Genomic DNA, 24,031 nt, shown 5'->3' with positions numbered 1-24,031 from the left:
ATAATTGTATCTTAAAATGCAGTTATACGATAGCCTGGGGTGTGGTGTGCTGAACCGAACCAGGGTTGGAAATGGGGCAAAGGTAACCACTAAGTCACTCATCTTTAATCTTAAGCCTGACATGTTGGGAGCTTCGTCGGTCAGTAATTTTCAGCAAAAAGTTAGACTATGGAGATAAGGGGTTTCTGCTAGACAGCGACGAGATGTTGCGTTGCATGAGTGTTGACCCTTTACACACATTCCCAAGTGTCTTGTTGTCACTTGGGTCACATTCTGGACCCGACTGATGTCCCAAAGTCAAGTTGAACAATTGACTCACCTCTCCTCACAATGAATGACACAAGTCTCACCAGGAGTGTTCCTGGTCCAACACACTGGCTTGGAGAAAGAACAAAACCCATTTTTTAACTCTCAATGAAAATGCACTGTTGAGTTTATTTGCAGGTCCATGCGCAAGTGCAGAATCACATCATTAATAAATCATTATCAATACAAAACCAGGAGTTCTCTACAGAGGTTGCTTTACATTTCAATAAAAGAATAGTGTTATTTTACAGTGACAAAGAGTGACAAACGTGACAAACAGAGGATGGGGTTAAGGAAAGGCTTTCTGTCTCTGAGCAAGTACTAAACGATCCCACTAAACCCCAATCACATTACATCCAGTGACAACTTTGCATTCTTATTTTTTCCCAAAATCCTAGAACCCGATTCCATTAACCAAGGAGTACACACACACACACACACACACACACACACGTTAAATGTAAATATTTTATATCGTCGCTGTCGGACACACACCATGTATGTCCCAAACTGTGTTCTGTCCATACAATGTAGTTATTATTTAGTTACAAGCTCTTGTTAATACTGCTACTAATTAGCAGATCTATAAGCTTGTGTGTGTGTGTGTGTGTGTGTGTGTGTGTGTGTGTGTGTGCACGCACACACACGTGTGTGAGAGAGTGTGTGTGGGATTCTAACCTCATTAGACAAAAATCGTGTTACACACCGATCAAATCCTTCATACAGATCAGAAGACCGCTCAGACAAAGAGTTGGCTCCTGGACAAGGCCATTTAGTAACTGCAGTGTGTACCGCCTCAGTGGCACAGACTTTCTGCTCTATAGGCAGCAGTCAGTCACACAGGGAACGCTGGCTACGAGACGGCACTTTAAAACGGGTTTACAGATTAAACTATTTCATTCCCCTAGGGGGTAGTACCCGGCAGAATAAACTTGTGCAACTGGAGCAGCAAAAACAAAACAAAAACATTTCATCACGTTGCGCCTCTTGCATATACCTCTGTACTGTCATCCGAACCGACAACAACACGCGATTCTGGGGTGACCTGTTGCTTTGCAGAACGATGGGGCGGCTAGCTCGCTTAGACTAGTTACATCAATTGAGACATGATTTCAGTTCTCAGGTGTGTGATGCAAAACAATTATTCTAGATTCAGCCCCTTGTGTCTACAATCTCGACAAGTCTGGTCCAGACTGACCACTACAGACTGGCCATACATTTCAAAGTTACATACTGTACAATCAACTTACATAGATTATCAATAATCTATTAATCACGACTAAAGACTTTTTTTTAAATAACATCTCGTAAAACAGAGTTACAGTTGATTAAAAACGGCACTGTCTATGATTTTTAGTTTCCAACATTTTTGAGTGCAGGGAATTAGTGGACTCTGGCTGTGAGAACTGGGGTGAGCGCGGCGGGGCAGTCGGGCACCGCTGAAAATCCACTAGGAGCCAAACTCCACCGTCTCCTCCGTGATGGGTTTGAAGTCGTAGTTCCCTCTGCCGTCCATGTGCAGGTAGTACTGGGAGACGAAGAACAAAATGTTGTCAGTATCAAGACTGAGGGGAAAAACCACATCGGCCTGAGGCATTCTCAGTGATTATGAGACAACAGGGAAGTTTCACTTGTCAACCACAAAATGATTAATGTGAGGACTAGGAATTTCACACATTTAATGGAACTTTTAAGGGTTAGGATCTTTTTGGTGACACCTCTGGCAGCTCCAGAAACTATGATTCTCAGTTAAAAAACAAAACAAAAAAACACCCCAAAAGTACCCCATGCTGCAGGGTCCTAGCATGGAGGATATTTTGGAAAGCAATAATCTTGTCAGAAACGGTGAATTGTGAATGAATACATTTCCTGTGTCTGCGTCATTTTGGCACGAGTGTCGGGGGCAGACACTCGTGACAATTTTTTTTTTACAGGAGTTGTGAAAAAGTTCCCACAGTCTGCGAATCACTGATATAGAATATTGGGCATACATGCTTATGTCTGCTCTTACCTTGTGGTGTTTCCACAGTGACTTTCTGTGGGACACGGTGAACAAGGTGATGCCAACCTGTGGACCAAAGGAAAATGAAAGACATTAGCTTCTCCGATCCATTCAAACTGCTAACTAATGAAGTGGTTACCATAAGTGGTTAAGTTGTTTTAACAAAAAGTGGTAAACCACTTAAACCCTAGCATCGGTATTGTGGGGAAAGCTTTCCCAGGAAATAGCATATCGACAAGCGACGCGTTGTGAGCTTGTCGATTGGCTATTTTCAGCGAAAGCTTTCCCCACAATAACAAAACATACACTAGTATAGAGCCCTGAGGGACTCCGGTCAACCGTATAGGGTTTAAGTGGTTCAGTAAAACACGGGTTTCCAAGGCATGTGTGTGGAACCTACGGTTTTGCAGTGGCTGTAGATGAAGTCCTCCACGTCGACACTCACTGCGCTGGTGCACTCGTCCAGGATGGCAAACTGGGGCTTGTGGTAGAACAGCCTGGCCATCTGCACACATGCACACAAACAGGGTTTTTTACAACAAAAAACAAGAGCCATATATAATATGGGAAGAGGAACAGTTGAATTTTTAAATGAAAAAAAATTATATAATGTTGGACAGAATGAAGTCTTACAGCCATCCTCTGCTTCTCTCCTCCACTGAGCACGTCCATCCAGTCCTGGACTATGTCCCAGTTGCCCTCTCTCTCCAGGATGTGACCCAGCTGGACGTTATCCAGATACTCCTTCAACACCTACAACACACACACACACATACAGAGAAATAAAACCACTTAACAAGGAATACTAAAAGGATGTGGCAGCTTTTTCGCGAGGGCTTTTTTTTCCTTCGGAGTGTGTCGCGATTCGCACCTGATCAGAGATGCCCTTCCTCTTCTGTTCTTCGTATGTGTCTGGGTAGATGACCTGGTCCCTCAGTGAGCCTATGGTCATGTAGGGCCTCTGGAAACACACACACACACACGTTTATTTCACCGACTAAAATATGATGAAAAATGTTCGTCGCCTACCTTTTTTCACAGATGAAAACTAAAGAGAAACTAGGCCATGATAAAATTATGCCTAAATATATTGAATATTTCGCCTAGACCAAACCCTAGCCCAGACCAAAGTGTTAGGGAGGGACTAACGGAGAAGAGATCCCGTAGAACTAAGACAAGTAATTTTATGCTTGGTTGTGCATGGGTGTCACACTCCAGCTATTTTCAGCACACAGCTAAATATAAATCAAGCATTACAACACCATCAAGGCCTGCCAAAATAAAAATGTGTGGACTAAATCAACTGTATTTAGTCAAACAACATATTATGATACTACAACTACAACTAAACTAAAAGTATAACATTTCAGATGACTAAAATATGGCTAAAACTAAATGGAATTTTATTCAAATTAACAATGACACACAGTTGTTTGTTTGCCATGGTAATAAACCTCATGTCATTGACTAACAAATAAGTGCATTACTGTATGCAAATATGCATCTCTGATCATCAACAGTTTCCCCTTTTCTTTTTTTGTAGCCGTGACAGGTTGGTTCGACGCTATTGAAAAGTATGTCATATTTGGATCTGAAACAGACAGTCATTCTACAAAAATGGCTAAATATAAAAGGACACGTTAAACATTTTCATCGTCATGTTTAGGGCTCTCGCAACAAGACCACAAAGGGTTTTACCTGGGGAACATAGAAGAGCTTTCCTCTTTCAGGTTTAGTAAGCTGCCCTCCAAACAATGGCCAAAGCTGAAAAGCACACCAAATATACTGTACATTAGAAAGATGCAGTTCAGATGATGCGTGTCAGTTTATGAATATGGATTAGGGAATGGAGGAAAACGTTCATCAATAGCTGAAAATGTCCAAACCTCTCCGAGGACTCTGAAGAGCGAGCTTTTTCCGCAGCCGTTGGGCCCGCACACCAAGACGTTGGTGCCTGATGTCACCTGCACATACACAGACAGTTACATCTACAGGAAATCTAAAAAGGAACCCTGGCTAATAAGCCTTATTACATTATAATTGCCCTCTATAACAAAACAAAAAAGTCTTTCTATGATCAGAGAACAAGACAGACAGAGAGAGGGCCTTACCTCAAACGACAGGTCTCTGATCAGGATGTCTCCGTTGGGTGTAGCTAGTGGGGTGTGCTCAAACCTGACAAAAGGAACACACTGCCACTTTAAACACAGAACTGGTGAAAAGAGCGTTAAGTATGATATTTGAGAGGGTCGCATGCATCACACGTACTTGATGACGTTGTCCATGTTGATGACCCGGCCACTTCCTGGTACCATCGTCATTTTCTCAGAGTCCGAATCTATGGTGGGAAAAAAATTGCAGAGGATTCGATCGTAAGCCTGTCACAATTATTTGAGATAGTCGCGATTATTTTTGCATAATCATCATAATCGTTTCCATGTTGAAAAATGTTCATAAATTTTCCAAAAATAGCAGAAATATTTCCGCTATAAAAAAAAGTATTAATTATCAAATATGTCAGTAATGTCTTTGTATATTTATGTAATTTGTCATATCTACTCCGTGCAAGTTGTTATTACGAAGCCTAAAAAAGGCAAACATTATTTTTGTATTATGTTCCAATGTTCAATACGAAAAAACACAATTAAATCGTTAATCACAATTATTTGTGAGACAATTAATCGTCAACTTAAATTAGTAATCGTGACAGCCCTATACAGAACTCCCCTCATTTGTTCTTCTCAACTCCTACTCACCTGTCCATTTCAGTAGGTGGGCAAAAGGACTTTTTCTACTAAATTCATAAAGCAATTTTGACACGTAGATACCTACAGTACCTACTCTCACCAACTTTCTCCTATTCTAGATTTAGTTACCTCTCTCTTGGTGGGTGACCATGGTACGTTCATATTTGCCAGCATTGAGCTCCTTCAGCACCTTCATCAGTTCAGTGATGCGAAGAGTAAATCTGGTGGGATGGAGAGACATCTCTTATTGCCATATTTTAACTTTTTGTGTTTTTTCGTAAATTAACGCCCTACTTGATCATACTACATAAAAACATCTGATTTGGGTAAACATTTCTTTTAAGAAATTGGAAAACGCACTGCAAAAACTGAACGCCCTCATGTCGATGAAGGCTCTAGGACCTGGATGCCTTCATCGACATGAGGGCATCCAGTTTTCAGTGCTATAGTCTGGTTCTCAAACTTTTCAGGCCGGGACCCAGTCACCCAAATAATCATATTTAACCTGGGGACTGCTACTTGGAATTGTAACAGTAGAGGCATTTCATTTAGTTTGACTCAATGTTTGACCATTTTTATTGTATAGTTTGTTGAATACTCTTGACACAGTAATAGTCTTTTAAGTCCTTAATTTGTTAAATTGTCTCCGTAGAAGTGTGCAGATACCCTGTATACACTTATACTGTATGTTGGTTTGTTTACTGTTGAGTGAGAAAACAATGTTGCATGTTAAGCAAAAAAAACTTTTGGGGGACCCACCGTTTGAGAACCCTATATAGTCTAGAAACCACAATAATTGTCATTAATACCGCAGTATAAAGACAGTGCCGAGTCATTTGATTTGATAGAAGTGACTCACCCTGAGAGGCGGGCCATTTCCCTGCCAGCCAAGACGATCCTCCCCAGGGCCTGGGACATCCGTAGCAGCATCCTGCCACTCTGGTAGTAGTCCTACAAGCACAGTATCAATACAGTGTGATCTATCTGGTAGTAGTCCTACAAGTACAATATCAATACAGTATAATTAATCTGGTAGTAGTCCTACAAGTACAACATCAATACAGTATGATCAATCTGGTAGTAGTCCTACAACATCAATACGTACATTATAACTCTGGTAGTAGACCTACAAGCAAAATATCAATACAGTATAATCAATCTGGTAGTAGTCCTACAAGTCACACCGATTTGTGCAGTGCTGGTAAACTGCAGATGGCATCATTCACATCCCAGTGCAGCAGTGAGTGAATCTAGCCTACACTGTCGGTTTGAAAAAAAGGAGCAAAGTTTGTGAGTACTTTGGTTTTGATGGGAAAGCAGGAGGAATACATTTAATTAATACATTTTCGACTATTCAAATTAAAGTTTAATTTTTTTTCGGTTAAGCATCATCGAACTTAATCGCTGGGCACACCCCTACTCACTCTTGCGTCATCGTAATGTGTTGCAGTATCACAATACTTGTCAGAGCCAACAGGATATTTAGTTATAGAGGAGAAAACAATGCTATTGGCTGAGTGTGCCAGACAACAGCCCTTAGTCATGTTCGCGTGTGCGCGCGTGTGTGTGTGTGTGTGTGTGTGTGTGTGTGTGTGTGTGTGTGTGTGTGTGTGTGTGTGTGTGTGTGTGTGTGTGTGTGTGTGTGTGTGTGTGTGTGTGTGTGTGTGTGTGTGTGTGTGTGTGTGTGTGTGTCCATTCTGACCTCCAGCAGCTCAGAGTGTTTGCTGTGAAGGTGTCTGGGGTCGGACAGGTTCAGGAAGGGTCGACTGACCACCAGGTAGCCCACTACAGTGGCCAGGTCTGTGGAGGGGGTGGAGAACAGTCAAGTCAAGTCCAGTTTAACACATTTCATGTGACAGGCGTAGATTCAATCAAAATAAAAACAAAATATATGGATGAATGCCCTACTTGATCATACTACAGCGTCACACAAAAGCATCAAAAGTAGCAGAGCTTGCAGATCTGCTACTTTCTCAAATGTCTTATTAGAATCCTGAAAAGTAACAGTTTTGGACATATGAGGTTTCCACCCGACAGACTATACAAGATATATTACATATAGCATTCAATAAGATAAAAACATATACAGTACTGTATAAGGCATTAGAATAAAACCACACAATATAATGAATATGTAATGTATTATTATTAGTAAAAGGAATCAATAGTTATAATACTGATTCTAAAATAAAAGGTTTTCCCATATTACCACACACACTTTCAGCCAAACTAAAAGTTTGTGAAAAGAGAGTTTTTAGTCTGCTTTTAAAAGAAGACACTGTTGTAGCAGCTCTTAACCCCTCAATAAACTTCAATATGTACAGAACTCAGCCGCCCGCCTGCTCACTCACACCCGCTCCAGAGACCACATCACACCAGTCCTCCGTGACCTCCACTGGCTCCCGGTCAAACACAGGATAAACTTCAAAATCCTCATCATCACCTACAAAGCCCTCAACCACCAGGCACCCCAATACATCTCCGACCTCCTTCACAACCACGTCCCCACCCGTTCCCTCAGATCCAGCGATGCCAACCTCCTCAAATTCCCCACCAAAAAAAACCAAGCACACCTGGGGTGATAGGGCATTTTCCGTTGCAGCACCCACCCTCTGGAACCCACTCCCACCTCACATCAAAACCGCCCCCACCCTTGCCATGTTCAAAACCTCCCTCAAAACCCACCTCTTCAGAACTGCTTTTCCCACCTAGCCTGATCTCCTACCACCTTTTCAACTGCCATTCAACTTTTGTTTTATTCCCTGGCCCTCTGCAGCCTTTTAACTTTTTATTCTCTAGATTCTCTTATTAAAGTTGTTTTGTTTTGTTTTGTTTTTATTTTGCTCTACTTAGTTCGACATGTAAAGCGTCTTTGAGTATTCAGAAAAGCGCTATATAAATCTCAGGTATTATTATTATTATTAACCACGTGAACCATCAGTGTCCCAATTCTGGGTATTTCATAACAGGTGAACGGTTAATAGCTTTTTTTTCCTTTTTTTTTGGTGAGATCTGACGTTCATATTGACAGAACACTGTCCCAAAAAAAAAAAAAAAAAAAAAAAAACAGAAGTCTCGCTAGACGAGATTGAAATCTCGAGATTTCAATCTCGTCTAGCGAGACTTCTGTTTTTTTTTTTTTTTTGCATAGTGTTCTGTCACTATGAACGTCAGATCTCACCAAAAAAAAAGGGAAAAAAAGCTATTAAAATATGTGATCTAACCTAAGGCCTATCCGCGCACCTTTTAAGCTGTGGCGGCTCAGGGGTGGAGTTATGAAAATTTTCTACTGTACCATTCATCCTAAGATATCATAACGTCATAGAAAAGGTAAGAAAACTTTAGTCCAAAATTCTCCTTTAACACTGGGTGAACACGCCAGCCTTGAAAACAGCCAAGTGATCATGTGCCTGAACAGGTGGCATCCCTGATCTAAGAAGGGATCTGTTCGGTTTGTATTTAGTGAGCGTGTCAACAATGCAGGAACTAGGAAGGTGCTAAACCATTCGTATTTTTTTAAAACGGTACTTTACCAGTACTGTACTTTTCAAATGTTGTTTTTGTTTTAATGGGAGCCAGTGATGAGAAGTTAAAATAGGAGGGATGTGGTTAAATGTTTGGTTTTAGCTACAGGGGCATGAAATCCTAGGCCCATGTTGTAGTTTGTTTTTAAAAACTGCATGTGGCGAGTAAAACAATACTGTCTCGTCAGCAACGCAGCTGCAGCTAATAAATGAATAATAGGTGTATTAGATTTAGCAATGTGCAATGCTTACACATTGGCACACCTGAACCTAAAACACAAAATCAATCCTCCTTTAATACTCTGGCTGCAGCATTCTGAATAAGCTGGAGTTTATTTAACACCTGCTTTGATAGTCATAGTATCATAGTATGCAGTTCTACAGGAAATAAAAGCATGAACCAGTTAATCAGAATCTGACTGTGACAGGAAGAATCTAACTTTAGATATATTGCTAAGATGACAACCGGAATTCTTGGAAATAGTAGATAATGTACTTCTGGGAGTCAAGCTCAGCATCCAAAATCACACCCAAGTTTTGGCATGCTCACCAGGTTTAAGAATCACACCCAGGTTTTGGCATGCTCATAAGGTTTAAGAATCACACCCAAGTTTTGGCATGCTTACAAGGTTTAAGAATCACACCCAAGTTTTGGCATGCTCACAAGGTTTAAGAATCACACCCAAGTTTTGGCATGAGGTTTAGGACATAGCAAAGAGTGAATCTGTTGCCTCAAAGCAAAGCAATGAGGGTGTCTATCCCTTTTACAATGTGCTAGACCCCTGGGAGATGTGGGGCACCACACCTACCCGCCAGCTCACAGTACCGAAAAAAAAGACACTCTGACCTGATCTCATTCCCCCCAGATTCGGCACAAACATGGGGATGAATTCAAATTCATCCCTACTCTCCTTCAAAACCACCATATAAGAGCTCCTATCTGCAATTTGCAACTGGACCTAGACAAGTCTTCTAGCTTGACAAAATAAATAACTCCCCACTGTTTTTCTGTAAATATACTTTTACTGCTCCTAGTATTGATGATCTCTTGTATAGTATTGTATGTCTTTATATGTCTTGGTGAATTGAATACACAGGACCACAATGGAAGCAAGCCCTCAGGGCTTTTTGTGTTATCCTTTTAGCATTATTGTAACTGTACCTCTGCACTTTTTGCAAACTGTTAATTAAGTATTCACTCAACCAATCAAACCTACTAACTGAAAGCCTTGGGACCGAATCATCCAATCCTTGATATCAACAATATAATGGATAGTAGTTGGACGAAACAGATATGTAGAACGGTGTGTCGTCATCATAGGACTTATATGAAATGTATTGCTGAATGACGGGACCCAAGTGGGAGCATAATACACTGTGCAACAATGCATTCGCTTGGAAATGATATCACACAAGCCAGCTGTACATTCAACATTAACCTAAAACATTTACACACTTTGGCTTGGCAGGTCCAAGCAAAAAATTGTACTGACTGACTCACGACACGTTAGCAACTATGTGACAGAAGTTACTGGCAGTTGTGGAGACTGGATGCAGCCACTTACACTTGGCAATGATGCTGTCCACGAAGCCCATGGTGAAGCGGAAGAAGATGAAATTATGCAAGTGGTCGACCTGGGGACAAAAGAACAACATTCACTTACTGAAATCAAATATGAGCGATTGCTCAAGATACACCCCATGAAAAAAAACTAAGACAAACAAACAAAAAAAACATTACCAACCAGTTTCTTGAATGTGCCATAAATGGTTTGTTTTTCTCTTTCGTTCCCATTGTAGAAGGCGATCTCCTCACTGCGACAATGAACACAGGACATCCATACATCAGATATTGCCAAGGAGGGCATAGGAGTGGGGGACCTAGAATTAGCTCTAAAAAGGTAGCACGGGTGGGTTACCTGTTGGTGATGAGGCGGGAGTTGACAAAGCGGTACTCGCCCTCGTAGCGTTGCTCTATGACTGTCATCTTCCCTATGGGTCTCCTGACTCGGGTCAGGATCAGGCCTGAGAGCAGCAGATAGGCCATCATACTGGTTGGGCCCTAGGTGGAGGGGGAGACAGTGACACACACCAGACTTCCTGTTTTAGTGGAGAAGGCCTAGAATGCATGTGGGTTTGTAAAGCTGTAAAAGCTGCAATCAAGTTAACAGTACCTGGGCACCTATGGCACTTGTCAGCTTATAGATATACAGTCCGATGTCCAACAGAGGCTGGGGGACAGAAAAGACATGATTAAAAAGGATCCTTGACCACTAAGTGTGTTGTCGTACAACGAAAAGCAAAAGTTCTAATTGTCTGAATCTATTGAAAGTTATCAGCTCAATTACCTTGCTGAGGTTGGAGTAGAGGTCCACCACGCTGTTGCAGAACTTCTCCACATCCTGCGTGAGCAGCTGGTCAGGGTTGGCTATCCGGTTGTCCAAGTTACCCATCTTGTAATATGTGTAACCACTGCAGAAGCACAGCACACAATTCAGTACTCAATCTGCTACTTTTCATACTTCATACTTGGGGCGTTAATTTACCAAAAAGTTAGAATACGGAGATAAGAGGTTTCTGCCCGACAGCAACGATATGCCATTTTCCCCCATCGCATCTGCGGCCCAGAAACAAACTCTTCTCCAAGCCTATAGTTGGTGCAGTGCAGTGTCAACTCAGTGCAAAGTCAGTGTGATGTGAGAAGGCTTACTTGAGGTACTGGTCATACAGGTGCTTCGTGAGCCTTTCACGGCACCTCAGCTTCAGCTCATTCAGGCCCAACTTGAGGAAGTTGTTCACCAAGGCAATCTGCAATACACACACACACACACACACACACACCTCTCACCATGTGCTCTGTCCTTCGGCATAGCACTTAGGCTATGCTAATGCTTTGCAGTATATTTTCTTCTTTTTTTTTTACTCATGCATTTGAAGATACTTAGGATGAATTGTAATTGCAATGCCAAGATAAATAATAACCAAGATTGTAAAAACAGCAGATTGCAAAGCAAGAAAGTACACAGATTTTATTGACTTGACATTGATTTGGTTGATTGTGATTTGATTATAGCTCATTAACACGAGGAATATTACGGTAATATGTTAATCATGCAACAAGCAGGTTTTCCAATGAATGTATGAGACCATTAAGATCAGTAGGAAATTATGTACTGGAGGTAGGGCTGCACAATAATCGCTAAAATAATAATCACAATTATTAGATAACTTTCTTAATGCCTTTGTGACTCATTTTGTTTAAGGCCACATGGTATGTAATGGCCTCTGTAATTGGTGTGTGTGTGTGTGTGTGTGTGTGTGTGTGTGTGTGTGTGTGTGTGTGTGTGTGTGTGTGTGTGTGTGTGCCTGATGGATGGGGAGATGGGCTGTACAATGTTCTGGTTACAACTAACTAACTACATGTAATGATGAGGAGGATGAGGGCAAGCTGACCAAAATGAGATGTGTAAATGAATTTTCTAAGTTTCCCAATCACATAATTGGGAAACATAAAATCTGGACATTCCGATTACTTTCGATTAATTGTGCAGCCCTAAATGAAGGTCATATTAGAGAGAAAGGTTAGTGTTAGTAATCATATTAGGGTTTTTTAATAATATCAGGCCTCCTCTGAATTGTTCACTGACAATTTGCAATGCAACTCTCACAGAAACATGAATACATCACAGTCGACACACTTGACTAAAGAGTGCGACAAAAACAAGAGAAGGGGGAACAAAAAAAATGAACTTACAAATGGCATGAATTTCATAAAGCTGAACAAGAACTTCTTGAAATCTTTAGATGATCGACCGATAATTGCACTGCAAACCACAACATGCACAAGAATGAGCCAACATTTCCCAGCATGGCTAGTGGAACAGATAACTGATGCAACGTTTATCTAGGTTGTACAGCTCAGGAGGAGGAAAACATTCCAACAGTAATGCTTTTATATGAATGTCCTTATAATAAGCGTCATTAACTAAGGAGGCTCTTAGAAGTCCTTGTCAGATGTTTTTTTTTTACATTATTATGTGTTAATAATAATACAGTAAGCGCTATAAGCATAAACACGTTTATTGTTTGATTACAAGAAATGTATAAGAACTTAAATGTGTTATTAACTGCTTAAGTACTTTATTAAAACGCCCCTATGAGTTTTTCAATTTCATCTCAGCAGCGTAACTACTGGATCTTCTGGCTTGTGCAATGAATAAAAAACGCTGAATCAAGCTTTGTCATTTTCCGCATTGGCAGATTCTGCTAAATTCACATCGTTTGTGTGCTAAAAGTGTGAATTTGAGACTTGAGTTTCACCGCACGATGCAAGTCAATGAGGACTGGGGGAGAATATTTTGCATAATCAATTAGCAACTATTGAAGATAGCACGCCAAAATAAAGAAAGAAATTCAATTCAAATCACCTACTAGTCTTATCAACACATAATGTTAATATAAACTTAATACGCATCTTATAAAGGACTTATAAGGGACATATTAATTCATGCTTAGAACAAGGACTTCAATATAAAGCATTGACAAAACAACCCAATTAGTGTGTTGACTTAAGGGTAACAGAGGAGTCCTGACAGGGACGTAAAAGGGGAATACCGCTCAGTTTAAGGATGTTATTCGTATGGCACGATCCATTGGTTACTAATTTGATATCATTAATTACCAAAGAAGACATAGTACTAATCCTTTCACAAATTCAGACAGGCATTTTAATGGCCATAAGAATAACATGTACTTTTGAAAACACATACATTTGATGAAATTCCCCTTTGAGACATCTACTCGTCTACCTTAAGAGACCCATAGATTCATTGCATGGAAGCCATACTGTAGGCCAAAGTTAAGGCCCCGCTGGCCTGGATAGCAGCGCAGAACCAGCACTATCTATGTTAAAGAATGTTCAGCGACACACCAAACAATATACCATTAAAAAGGAAGATGTTAACCACCACAACGTTACTGGTTAAAAGGATTGGGGAATGCATTTCTATGAGAATAAATCACATGACGGTCAAATTACCCCGGGTATGGCAGCAATGTAGGCATAAAAGTGTGTCTTGAACAGAGAGATATCTCTGCTTATGATCCCACTGTGGGGAATTAAGACAAAGGCATCAGTGCCTGCAAAGACAATATAACAGGATTTGCAACCCAACCTACCCCTTTGAAATCAAGCACAATAAGAGTGCTACAGTTTGTAATCCTACTAAACCCCTACTAAAAGTGAGTCTGCAATGGGTTCCCTTAGCCAGATTCCCAATTCTTAACCCATTCAATTCGGGAACACATCTGTCATTTTTTGATTTATTTGGCTATTCAAAAATAGCAGAGATACAAGCTTGTAGATCTGCTATTTTTGAAAAATCTTGAAAATGTGTGCAAATCTTTGAATATATATTTTTTTAAAGCGACCATTTGTCAAATATTTTGTTCCAGGGACCCCCAGAAGCAAAGATTTGAGTTAAAAATGTTCAGTTAAAAAATATGTATATTCAAGGATTTGCACACATTTTTCACGATAACATTTTTTTTTTTGCAGATATACAAGCTGATAGCGCGGCACTTGGTGCCGTGCAATGAGCTTGTATATCTAATATTTTTTAATAGCCGAAGAAATCTAAAATGACAAGTCGCTTCAAAAGTCGCAAAATTGTGGAGCTTATGTTGTTGAACCAATTGTGTGAATACTGTCACAAGCCTTTGTTTGCTACATTGCTTATTTTCTTAATGTATCCAAAAAAAATTACATTCTACAGGAAACCTGTAGCGGGAAAACCAAGGTGGAGGCAACTTCAGGGTTGACCTATATGAAAAGATATTGTTCCTGTAGTGCTCTATTCTGTATATATTTTTTAAATATATATATATATATATATATATATATATATATATATATATATATATATATATATATATATATCTCAAAATATTTTGGACCAAGGACCCCCAGAAGCAAAGATTTGAGTTAAAATCTCTATATATATTCAAAGATTTGCACACATTTTCACGATTTTCCCCCACAAAAAATAGTATGAGCTTGTATATCTGCAATAGATATAGATTTTATAGCCAAAGAAATCAATAAAATGACACAGATCCCAGTCTTAATGGATTAACAACACTACAAAGTGTCCCCCACAAAGAGACTGTACTCCTGACCTTTCAATCATTGTACCGTTCTGGATCATCCATACGTCGCAGTAGGTCCTGGTCACAAGCATGGCAGCAATGAGGAGAAGGTATCCCGTCTGTGGTAAGAACAGCAAAATAAGATACTGGTTAGGCAAGGCAAGGCAATTTTATTTGTATAGCACATTTCAACAACAAGGCAATCATTTAGGGGCGGCCATAGCTGAGTGGTTAGTGAGCCCGCCTAGGGAGCCAGAGGCCCTGATTGCCCCAGGTACGATTCCAGGCCAGGCCAGCAAATGTGTCGATGAAATGAAATTTGTCCCCAACTCTTAACCCCTAATTGCTCACAGGCAATTGGAAACAAGACCATTTGCCTGTGAGTCATGAACGGACCTGTAGGAATTATCCTAATTCAAAGTGCTTTACGCACAACATCAAGCAAAGGAAACACAATTATACAATGACATTAGGATGCATAAAACAAAAGAAGTAAAAAATAACAGATACAGTTACAGTGCAGAAGAGAAAGGAAAAGTAACTCAATCAACTCAATCAAAGGTAGAGGCAAACAGAAAGGTCTTTAGTTGTGTTTCAATCCAGGAACGCATCTGTCATTTTAGATTTCTTTGGCTATTCAAAAATAGCAGATAACAGTGCCTTGCAAAAGTATTCACCCCGTTCACTTTTTCCACATTCTGTTATGTTACAGCCTTATTCAAGAATGGATTCAATAAATGTTTTAACTTAAGATTCTCCACACTAAACCCCATAATGACAAAATAAAAGATTTTTTTGCAAATGTATTAAAACAATTAAAAACACAAACTCACACCCTTTGCTATGACACAAATAATTGAGCCGAGGTGCATTCTGTTAACACTGATCATCATTGAGATGTTTCTATAACTTGATTGGAGTCTGTGTAAATTAAATTGATTTCCCATCATTTAGAAAGGCACACACACGTGTCTCTATCAGGTCCCACAGTTAACTGTGCATGTCGAGGAACAAACCAAGCCATGAAGTCAAAAGGAAGTGTCTGTTGTCCTCTGAGACAGGATCGTATCGAGGCACAGATCTGTGGAGGGTTAAAAAAAAAAAATGCAGCATTGAAGGTCCCAACAAACACAGTGGCCTCCATCATTCTTAAATGCAAGACGTTTGGAACCACCAGGACTCTTCCTAAAGCTGGTCCCCGGGCCAAACTGAGCAATTGGGAGAGATGGGTCTTGGTCAGGGAGGTGACCAAGAACCCAATGGTCACTCTGACAGAGCTCCAGTGTTCCTCTGTGGAGATGGGAGAACCTTCCAGAAGGACAACCATCTATGCAGCACTCCACCTATCAGGCCTTCATGCTAGAGTGGCCAGATGGAAGCCAATCCTCAGTAAAAAGGCACATGACAGCCCATTTGGAGTTTGCTAGAAGGTACCTAAAAATGCTCTGGTCTGTTGAAACAAAGATTGAACTCTTTGGCCTGAAAGCCAAGTGTAAAACCAGGAACCGCTCATCACCTGGCCAACACCATCCCTACAGGGAAGCATGGCGGTCGCGGTTACATGTCGGCTTTCCGACATGTCGCCTTTCCGACGGTTACTAACCCTATACCTAACCCTAACCGCACGCGGAAGCCACTAGTCGGCGTAGTGAGATGTCGGAATGGAAGGAGCACCCCGGCGGTCGCAGCATCATGCTGTGGGAATATTTTTCAGCAGCAGCAACTGAGACACAAGTCAGGATCAAGGGAAACATTTATGCAGCAAAGTACAGAGAGATCCATGATGAAAACCTGCTCCAGAGCGCTCTGGATCTCAGTGTTCTGCCCTCAGGGCAGATTTATTCTTTTAAACAAGTAAAACAGCGCCCGTATTGGCAGGTTTATTGTAGCACTCCTTACTTAACCTAAAGCAGGTGCAGCTAACACACTAATCAAAGCAGGTGTTGTTACTTTGTTAATTAGCAGAGTCTGAGCAGAAGCTACAGTTTGCTTGTAGAGTGCAGACATGTTTTTTTGTCACCTGATGTGATTTTACTTTCTTCATTTTTGAGTCCCTTCGATGCAATGCTGTAAGTAAGATTATGTTGTATGTTATGTCTGGAAATGTATGTTTAATAGGCAATGTACAATTTTATGAGCACATCACTGATTGTATGTATGTTTGTATCATTCCAGTTTTCACTCCACTTTCAGATATAAAATAAAGGAGCAAGAGGCTAATCCTGACCCTTGTGAAAAAGGGAGTTTGGCTACTGTCAAGTTTGTGGTATCAGGCACCCTAACTGGACAGAACACTCAGACTGAGGCAGAGGTTCACCTTCCAACAGGAAATGGAGTCTAAGCATACAGACAACACAACACAACAAAGGAGTGGCTTCAGGACAAGTCTGTGATTGTCCTTGAGTGGCCCACCCGGAGCCCTGACTTGAACCCCATTCAAGATCTCTGGAGAAATCTGATAATGGCTGACTGTGCACCGAAGCAACCCGGTACAGCTTGAGAAGATCTGAAAACAAGAATGGGAGAAAGAAACTGCCCCAAAATAGGTGTGCCAAGTTGTAGCATCATACTCAAGAAGAATTGAGGCTCTAATTTCTGCCAGAGGTGCTTCAACAAAAGTATTATGTAAAGGGTGTGAATACTTATGCATGTAATTTTGTATTTTTAAACACATTTGCAAACATTTCTAAAAAAAAATTTTCATTTTGTCATTATTCGACATAGTGTGTAGAATTCTGAGCAAAAAAATTAACTCAATACATTTTTGAATAAGGCTGTAATAACAAGACATCTAAAATGACAGAGATGCTTTCCCGGATTGAATGTGTTAAAGGATATAAGAGTGGCAGCAGACATGCAGTTTTCTGGGAGTTGGTGTTCCAGATGTGTGGTGCATAAAAACTAAATGCTGCTTCCCCCACGTTTATTTGTGGTTTTAGGGACAGAAAGCTGACCCTTTCCCAGATGACCCGAGAGATCCGGATGGTTCATGATATCGCACAAGATCAGAAATGTATTTTTAAACATAAACCACTCAAAGCTTTGTAGACCAACAGTAGTATTTTTTAAATCAATTCTTTGACACACATGGAGCCAGTGTAAGGATGTAAGAACTGGAGTGATATGCTCCACTTTCTTGGTAATAGTAAGGACTCAAGCAGCAGCGTTCTGAATCAACTGCAGTTGTCCGATTGATTTTTTTTAGGGAGACCTGTAAAGACATCGTTACAGTGGTCAAGTCTACTGAAGATGAACGCATGGACAAGTTTTTCTAGATCCTTGCTGAGAATCCTTTAACCCATGCTATATTTTTGAGGTGATAGTAGGCTGACTTTGTGATTGACCGGGAAAGCATCTGTGTCATTTTAGATTTCTTGCTATTCAAAAAAATAGCAGATATACAAGCTCATAGCGCAGCACCGAGTGCTGCGCTATGAGCTTGTAGATCTGCTATTTTTATAAAATCGTGAAAATGTGTGCAAATCTTTGAATATATATATTTTTTAAGGCGAACATTTTAACTCAAATCTTTGCTTCTGAGGATTCTACAAATGTCTTCTAAATCCTAACGTTGCTATAATATCAGTGGTTCTCAGACTTCTTTCATGTCAAGGACCCCCAAAATTATATGTATTTGGCCGCGGACCCCCATCTCAAAATATGTTGTTCCAGGGACCCCCCAGAAGCAAGGATTTGAGTTAAGAATGTTCGCTTTAAAAATATATATATATTCAAAGATTTGCACACATTTTCAAAATGTTTAATAATCAAATTTAATCTAAAATTACACAAATGCTTTCCTGGTCTTAATGGCTTAAATTCAGGTCTGAGTGAAAAAACACAATAAGTGTGAATATAGGCAGACAAGCGGTTTCCGCCCAACAGCAACGATATTCAATGTGTTTGACACCGTGTATGCTTTCTTCAGGACTTGTCAGGATGAGCCAATCAGCTGATTACAGAACACATCACTGAATGAACCAGCTCTTTGGCCTGTGTTCACTGACCCTCTCTCTGGTTTGATTACAGCGATAAGTTGAGGCGTGTAAAATATGACACAGTTGACACGTTGCGCACGTGAAAACACGCCCATATCCTCACACATCCCCTTTCCTCTACTCTTGCAATCTCTCCAGAGATTTGTGCAAGGCCGGTCTGAATTTTCAGCAATAGGATCAATTACTTCAAGGTCAACCTCCATAAGGAGAGACTATCGCAGGTTCTTGCCAGAATAGACTGTGTCATTGGTTACACCGTTTTATCTAGGAGTCATGACATCCTACAGCAGATTATGGTCTAGGTCAGGGGTCTTCAACAGGGGGTCTGGGATCACTAAGTTGTCTTCAAGAGACACTGCAGGGGGGCCGCCAAAGCTTTGTGTGTTAGGGACTTCATTTGTTTTTTACAGTAACCACTTGAACTCTCGCATCCCTATTCTAGGGGGTAACATCAGCCCGAAAACAGCAGATCTACAAGCTCACAACACTTCTTGTAGATCGGCTATTTTTGGCAGAGAGGTTTGGTGTAGAGGGGAAAAAGAGCAGACCAAGTACCGAGCCAAAGGCCAAGATAACAAGGCATTGAGGGTTTAACTTGTGAAATGTCTGAAAACACACATTTAACATGAATCCAATATGTAGTGGGGGTCCCTGCTTCATCTCTCTCTCAGCTAAGGGGTCCTTCAGCTGAAAAATGTTGATGACCCCTGCTCTAGGTTTATGCATAGCACATGTTCATAATGTATATTATGTAGCCTAATAGAGGCTTGCACTATACATTAAATTAACCACATTAACCCTGGTGTCCCAAATTGTCCCCAAAATACTGAAAACAGCTATCTATAAGCTTACAACGCATCGCGATTCAAGCTTGTTTAGTTTCGGCTATTTTCACTATCTTGTACGACAAAGTACTTCTATAGGGGTTTAACCACTTAAAACACTATATGGTTGACCGGGGTCCCTCAGGGCTCTATACTAGTGTATTTTCAGTTTTCTGTGGGGAAAGCTTTGGCTGAAAATAGCACGCTGGGCGAGAGCTGCTAGTGAGTGTGTCTAAGCAGAAGTAACGGAAGCACCTGCACCGCCCAGGGAAGGAAGTTACATTGATGCTGTGCAGATCTGGTTACATTCTACATTAGGGCTGTCACGATTACACATTTAAAGGAGAAGTTCACCCAAAAAATGACTTATTTTCTATCAATTGCACACCCCATGAAGCCTTGAATTCATGGATTAATTTTTGTTTTTGTGGCATTCCTAAGCCAATAATTTGATGACCGGGTGTGTATCCGGTAGGAGACACAAATAATCTACTTTGTGTCTCCTACCGGATACATTAGCCGGTAGGAGACGGGAATCAAATTATTGGCTTAGGAATGCCACAAAAACTAAAATAAATCCATGGATTCAAGGCTTCATGGGGTGTGCAATTGATAGAAAATAAGTCATTTTTTGGGTGAACTACTCCTTTAAGTTGACGATTAATTGTCACACAAATAATTGCAATTAACGATTTAATTGTGTGTTTGGCAATGAACATTGGAACATATTGAAAATTGCACAGGGCTGACAAATAACTTAAATATAAAAAGAAATTACTGACAATTGATCTAATTTTAGACTTTAAAAAAAAGTTAAAATAGCAGATCTACAAGCTTACAACACGTCACTTGTTGTAAGCTTGATTAGGCGATTATGTAATAATTGTGACAGGCCTATTCCACATGCATGAAACCCGTGTTGAAATTGGTCAGAAAAAGACAGCTTCCGGGGGAAGTGCATACAACAGAAGTCCCGCCCTATAGAACCGCTCTGCATCAGGTTGTTACCAGGCAGCCTTTTCTCATCTCTGAGAAAAGGCTGGGGAACGATAAGCGGATAACTAGATGATAATTAGAACGACTGGTACATAATGAATGACAAACGCATTATGTAGATGGTACTGTCGATTCTTTTTTTAAGAAGACCCACCTCCATGCAGAGAAATTGAGGCACCATGACCCGCACGATTTGGCCGATTCGGAGGAAGAACGCTTTGTCCACAGCTGCCCGGTCCTTTTTGGCATCTTTCTGCATGAACAGAGTCAACAAAAGAATGTCACACACATGTACCCACACATCTCTGGAACTAAGCCAAACTGCCATAGGCTCTATGCACAGCAGTCATGTTGGAAAGGAATTGGGCCGCTTATTTACTTCCTTCACAGGTGTTACCATCACAGGTGTTACCAATGATGCTAACAAAGGCTCTGTTCCATCTAGTGCAGCAGAGTGGTTCTCAAACATTTTAATGACAAGGACCACCATAACTCTGAGAGTGTACGAATGGCACCAAATGTACCCACATTTGTACACTCTCAAGAGTCACACACCCGTAAGGAACCATTTGGAACCCCCTCAAGGAACCATGAGGGTCCCTGGAACCTCAATTACAGACCTACTGATGTAGAGTGTTTCCAGGGAGCAAAGATGCACAATATCAGCACCCTGACTCTGTTTGAACAGAATGGAACAGAGCCTTCGTTAGTATCATTGGTAGCACCTGTGAAGAAAGTAAGGAAGAGGCCCAATTTCTTTCCAATATGGCTGCTGTGCATAGAGCCTATTAGGCTAACTAATAACTGTTGACATTGACAATCAATTGCCGAAGTTTTTGTAAAGTCTCTGAGGAGTTCTTAATGTTGTTGAGATTGATATGGAACTAATGGAAGGTAAACTTACGTCATTGTTAAGCACTAGCTCTGAGCCCCTCGCTTTACTGCAATGGGAAAAAGGTCATTCTCAACATCAGTGATTGTACATTACAATACAACGGCAATATTTCCATTCACAACAGTGAATACACTCATTTAATACAACAGTCTGAAGCAAGGAACAACCAAACGCACTTTGACCAATGTCAGTGTGTAAATAAACACAGATGGACAAGTTCAATCACCCTTTATTGCAACAAACTTTATTGCAATTAATACTATGAGTACTACTACAGTATGGGTACTATATACTGTGACATGTGAAATTAATACTATGTAGCCTAATTAACACTATGTGTAATCAACATATGTGTACTTACTACTATTATGTGTGATTAACATATGTGTAATTACTACTAGCCTATGTATGTGTAACTAACATGATTAATTACTATAAGTTAACTATATAATTAACATAGGCTTATATGTTTAAATACTACTACATGTGTGTGATTGGCATGTGCAGTGTAATTACTATGTAATGCATATATTAATCAAATGAATTTCATGTGTAATATGTTAAATTAATACACTCCTAGTGTATGCAATAGCATACAGTATGTGTAATTACTACGGTACGTGCCTAAGACCCCAGTCAGATGAGGTTAACCCTTGCCTGCCTGCAGGTCACAAAGACCTCCATTGTCCAAAATATGAGGCGATGTGGCCCGATTTAGTGAGCAACGTGGCTGGGATGTCCAACCACTCACTCATAACAAATAATACCTACTTTTATCATTATATTAGCAGTGGTGTGAAGTAACTAAGTACATGCACTCAAGTACTGTACTTAAGTACAATTTTGAGGTATTTTTACTTAACGGGAGTATTTCCAATTTTCAGTACTTTTACTTTTCCCCACTACATCTCAGAGGCAAATATTGTGCTCACTGCAATTCTTTGAAAACTTGAGTTACTTAGTAGATTTTTATCATTATTACAAAACATACATTAACCACTTCTGCCCTATATACATTTAGGCCATTTGAAAATAGCAGATCTACAAGCTCACAATGCGTAGATCTGCTATTTTCAAAAGATTTTTATACATTTTGAAAACTTGAAATGGCACATTCTGCATAATGAGTACTTTCTACTTTCGGTACTTTAAGTACATTTTGATACCAATACTTTTGTACTTTTACTTAAGTAAATTCTGAATACTGGACTTTTACTTGTAACAGTATTTCTGCATTGCAGCATTGATACTTTTACTTTTACTAGTAAAACATGTAATTACTTTATTGTTTTTTATTATAACGACACACCGAAAATGTGTATAGAGCTGAAGTGTTTAATGTATGTTTTGTAATAACAAGTAACTAGCAACTAGAAGTCTTCAAATAATTGTAGTGGAGTAAAAAGTACAATATTTGCCTCTGAGATGTAGTGGAGTAGAAGTAAAAGTACTGAAAATTGGAAATACTCCAGTTAAGTTAAAAACAAATACCTCAAAAATGTACTTAAGTACAGTACTTGAGTAAATGTACTTAGTTACTTTCCACCAATGCTTATCAGTATATTACTATTGTTATCATTATACGACACACTCCAGTAGTACACCTGTGCTCTACATCCGTCCCATTTCTTTGGTGTTTCGCCCAGGTGGGCGTGGTTATATGCATAAACCTAACCCGAACCTCACAAAAGACTATGCCTCAAAACCACGCCCACCTGGTCGAAACACCAAAGAAAGAGGCTCTCCCCTTGTTTGACACTCAGACAACAGAACAACCCGTGGGTATAAAGTGTCTTCTACGCGTTTCAGAGCGAACAAACACACTCCATTTTCATTACTAGTACTTCATAACGTACCCGCGCGCCCCGGCCTGCCGTCGTCGTCTCTTCAGGAGGTACAGGACGAGCAGAACACCGCCGGCTATGGTGGAGCTCTTCGCTGTCACATACTTGCTGACGGCCGCCATGTTTGCTCTGACAGCGGTCGCAGGGGGACGAGGTGCATTGTGGGGGAAGGAAGGAAAAAGGAAGACGGATCAATGTCCAAGATCCCATAGGCCAGAAGGAAGGGGCGCGCTCTGAATGGCCGATGGGTTGTCATGGTTACCGTACAGCGACAGCGACCACCTCTTAAATATATATATTTTTTAAATGAAAAAAAAAATTTAATTAAAAAATGAATCGGAAAAACAATATTTCTACAATTGCTACAAATTGCTACAAAACCTGCATATTCAATCATTTTATAGCATAAACAAGAAGTCAAAGGATAAAAGTAAGTCTGACAATGATGTACCGTGCATGTTCACATCATGTATACTTTACATTAATAATGTTATTATTAATATCTTTAACATTTTGGACAAAATAGCAAATTTTACATCGAGGTGCCCACTCTTCCTTAGTGCCCACTGCCCACTGCCCACTCTTCTTGTATCACAACCAATAGTGCTACCAAGCGACCATCCAGGCTATGGGATGTAACAACAACCAACTACAGTTATGCACATTTTAATAACCTTGATTTGACACTTGACACTGTCAAATCATGGGTGTTCATTTAAAGCCTGAATAAAGCCGGTAATCTTTTTTT

The 24,031-nt window shown here is 40.3% G+C and overlaps 1 protein-coding gene across 3 annotated transcripts; it reads right to left on the bottom strand.

The window, feature by feature from the left end:
- Window positions 1-415: 415 nt before the first annotated feature.
- Window positions 416-23,405, bottom strand: abcd3a (ATP-binding cassette, sub-family D (ALD), member 3a; the record flags this gene model as incomplete). Of its 3 annotated transcripts, none has more annotated exons than XM_080417217.1 (23): window positions 416-1,834; window positions 2,318-2,374; window positions 2,709-2,813; window positions 2,942-3,061; window positions 3,180-3,269; window positions 4,007-4,072; window positions 4,195-4,272; window positions 4,420-4,483; window positions 4,577-4,646; window positions 5,185-5,276; window positions 5,915-6,006; window positions 6,758-6,855; window positions 10,145-10,214; window positions 10,325-10,394; window positions 10,499-10,641; window positions 10,754-10,810; window positions 10,928-11,051; window positions 11,290-11,387; window positions 13,618-13,687; window positions 14,757-14,845; window positions 20,699-20,797; window positions 21,449-21,485; window positions 23,296-23,405. In XM_080417217.1, 23 exons carry the CDS (start codon window positions 23,403-23,405, stop codon window positions 1,757-1,759), a joined length of 1,977 nt encoding a protein of 658 aa, XP_080273343.1. In that variant the 3' UTR covers window positions 416-1,756. The 3 variants fall into 3 exon arrangements, with proteins under 3 accessions (XP_080273343.1, XP_080273342.1, XP_080273344.1); XM_080417216.1 differs by lacking the exon at window positions 13,618-13,687 and adding an exon at window positions 12,334-12,403; XM_080417218.1 differs by lacking the exons at window positions 20,699-20,797; window positions 21,449-21,485; window positions 23,296-23,405 and adding an exon at window positions 12,334-12,403 and having other exon boundaries at window positions 14,757-14,847.
- Window positions 23,406-24,031: the final 626 nt, after the last annotated feature.

The sequence above is a fragment of the Gymnoscopelus braueri genome (genome assembly GCF_963280865.1).
Source record: "Gymnoscopelus braueri genome assembly, chromosome: 21".
Taxonomy (NCBI): domain Eukaryota; kingdom Metazoa; phylum Chordata; class Actinopteri; order Myctophiformes; family Myctophidae; genus Gymnoscopelus; species Gymnoscopelus braueri.
This window is presented reverse-complemented; position numbering and strand designations above follow the sequence as displayed.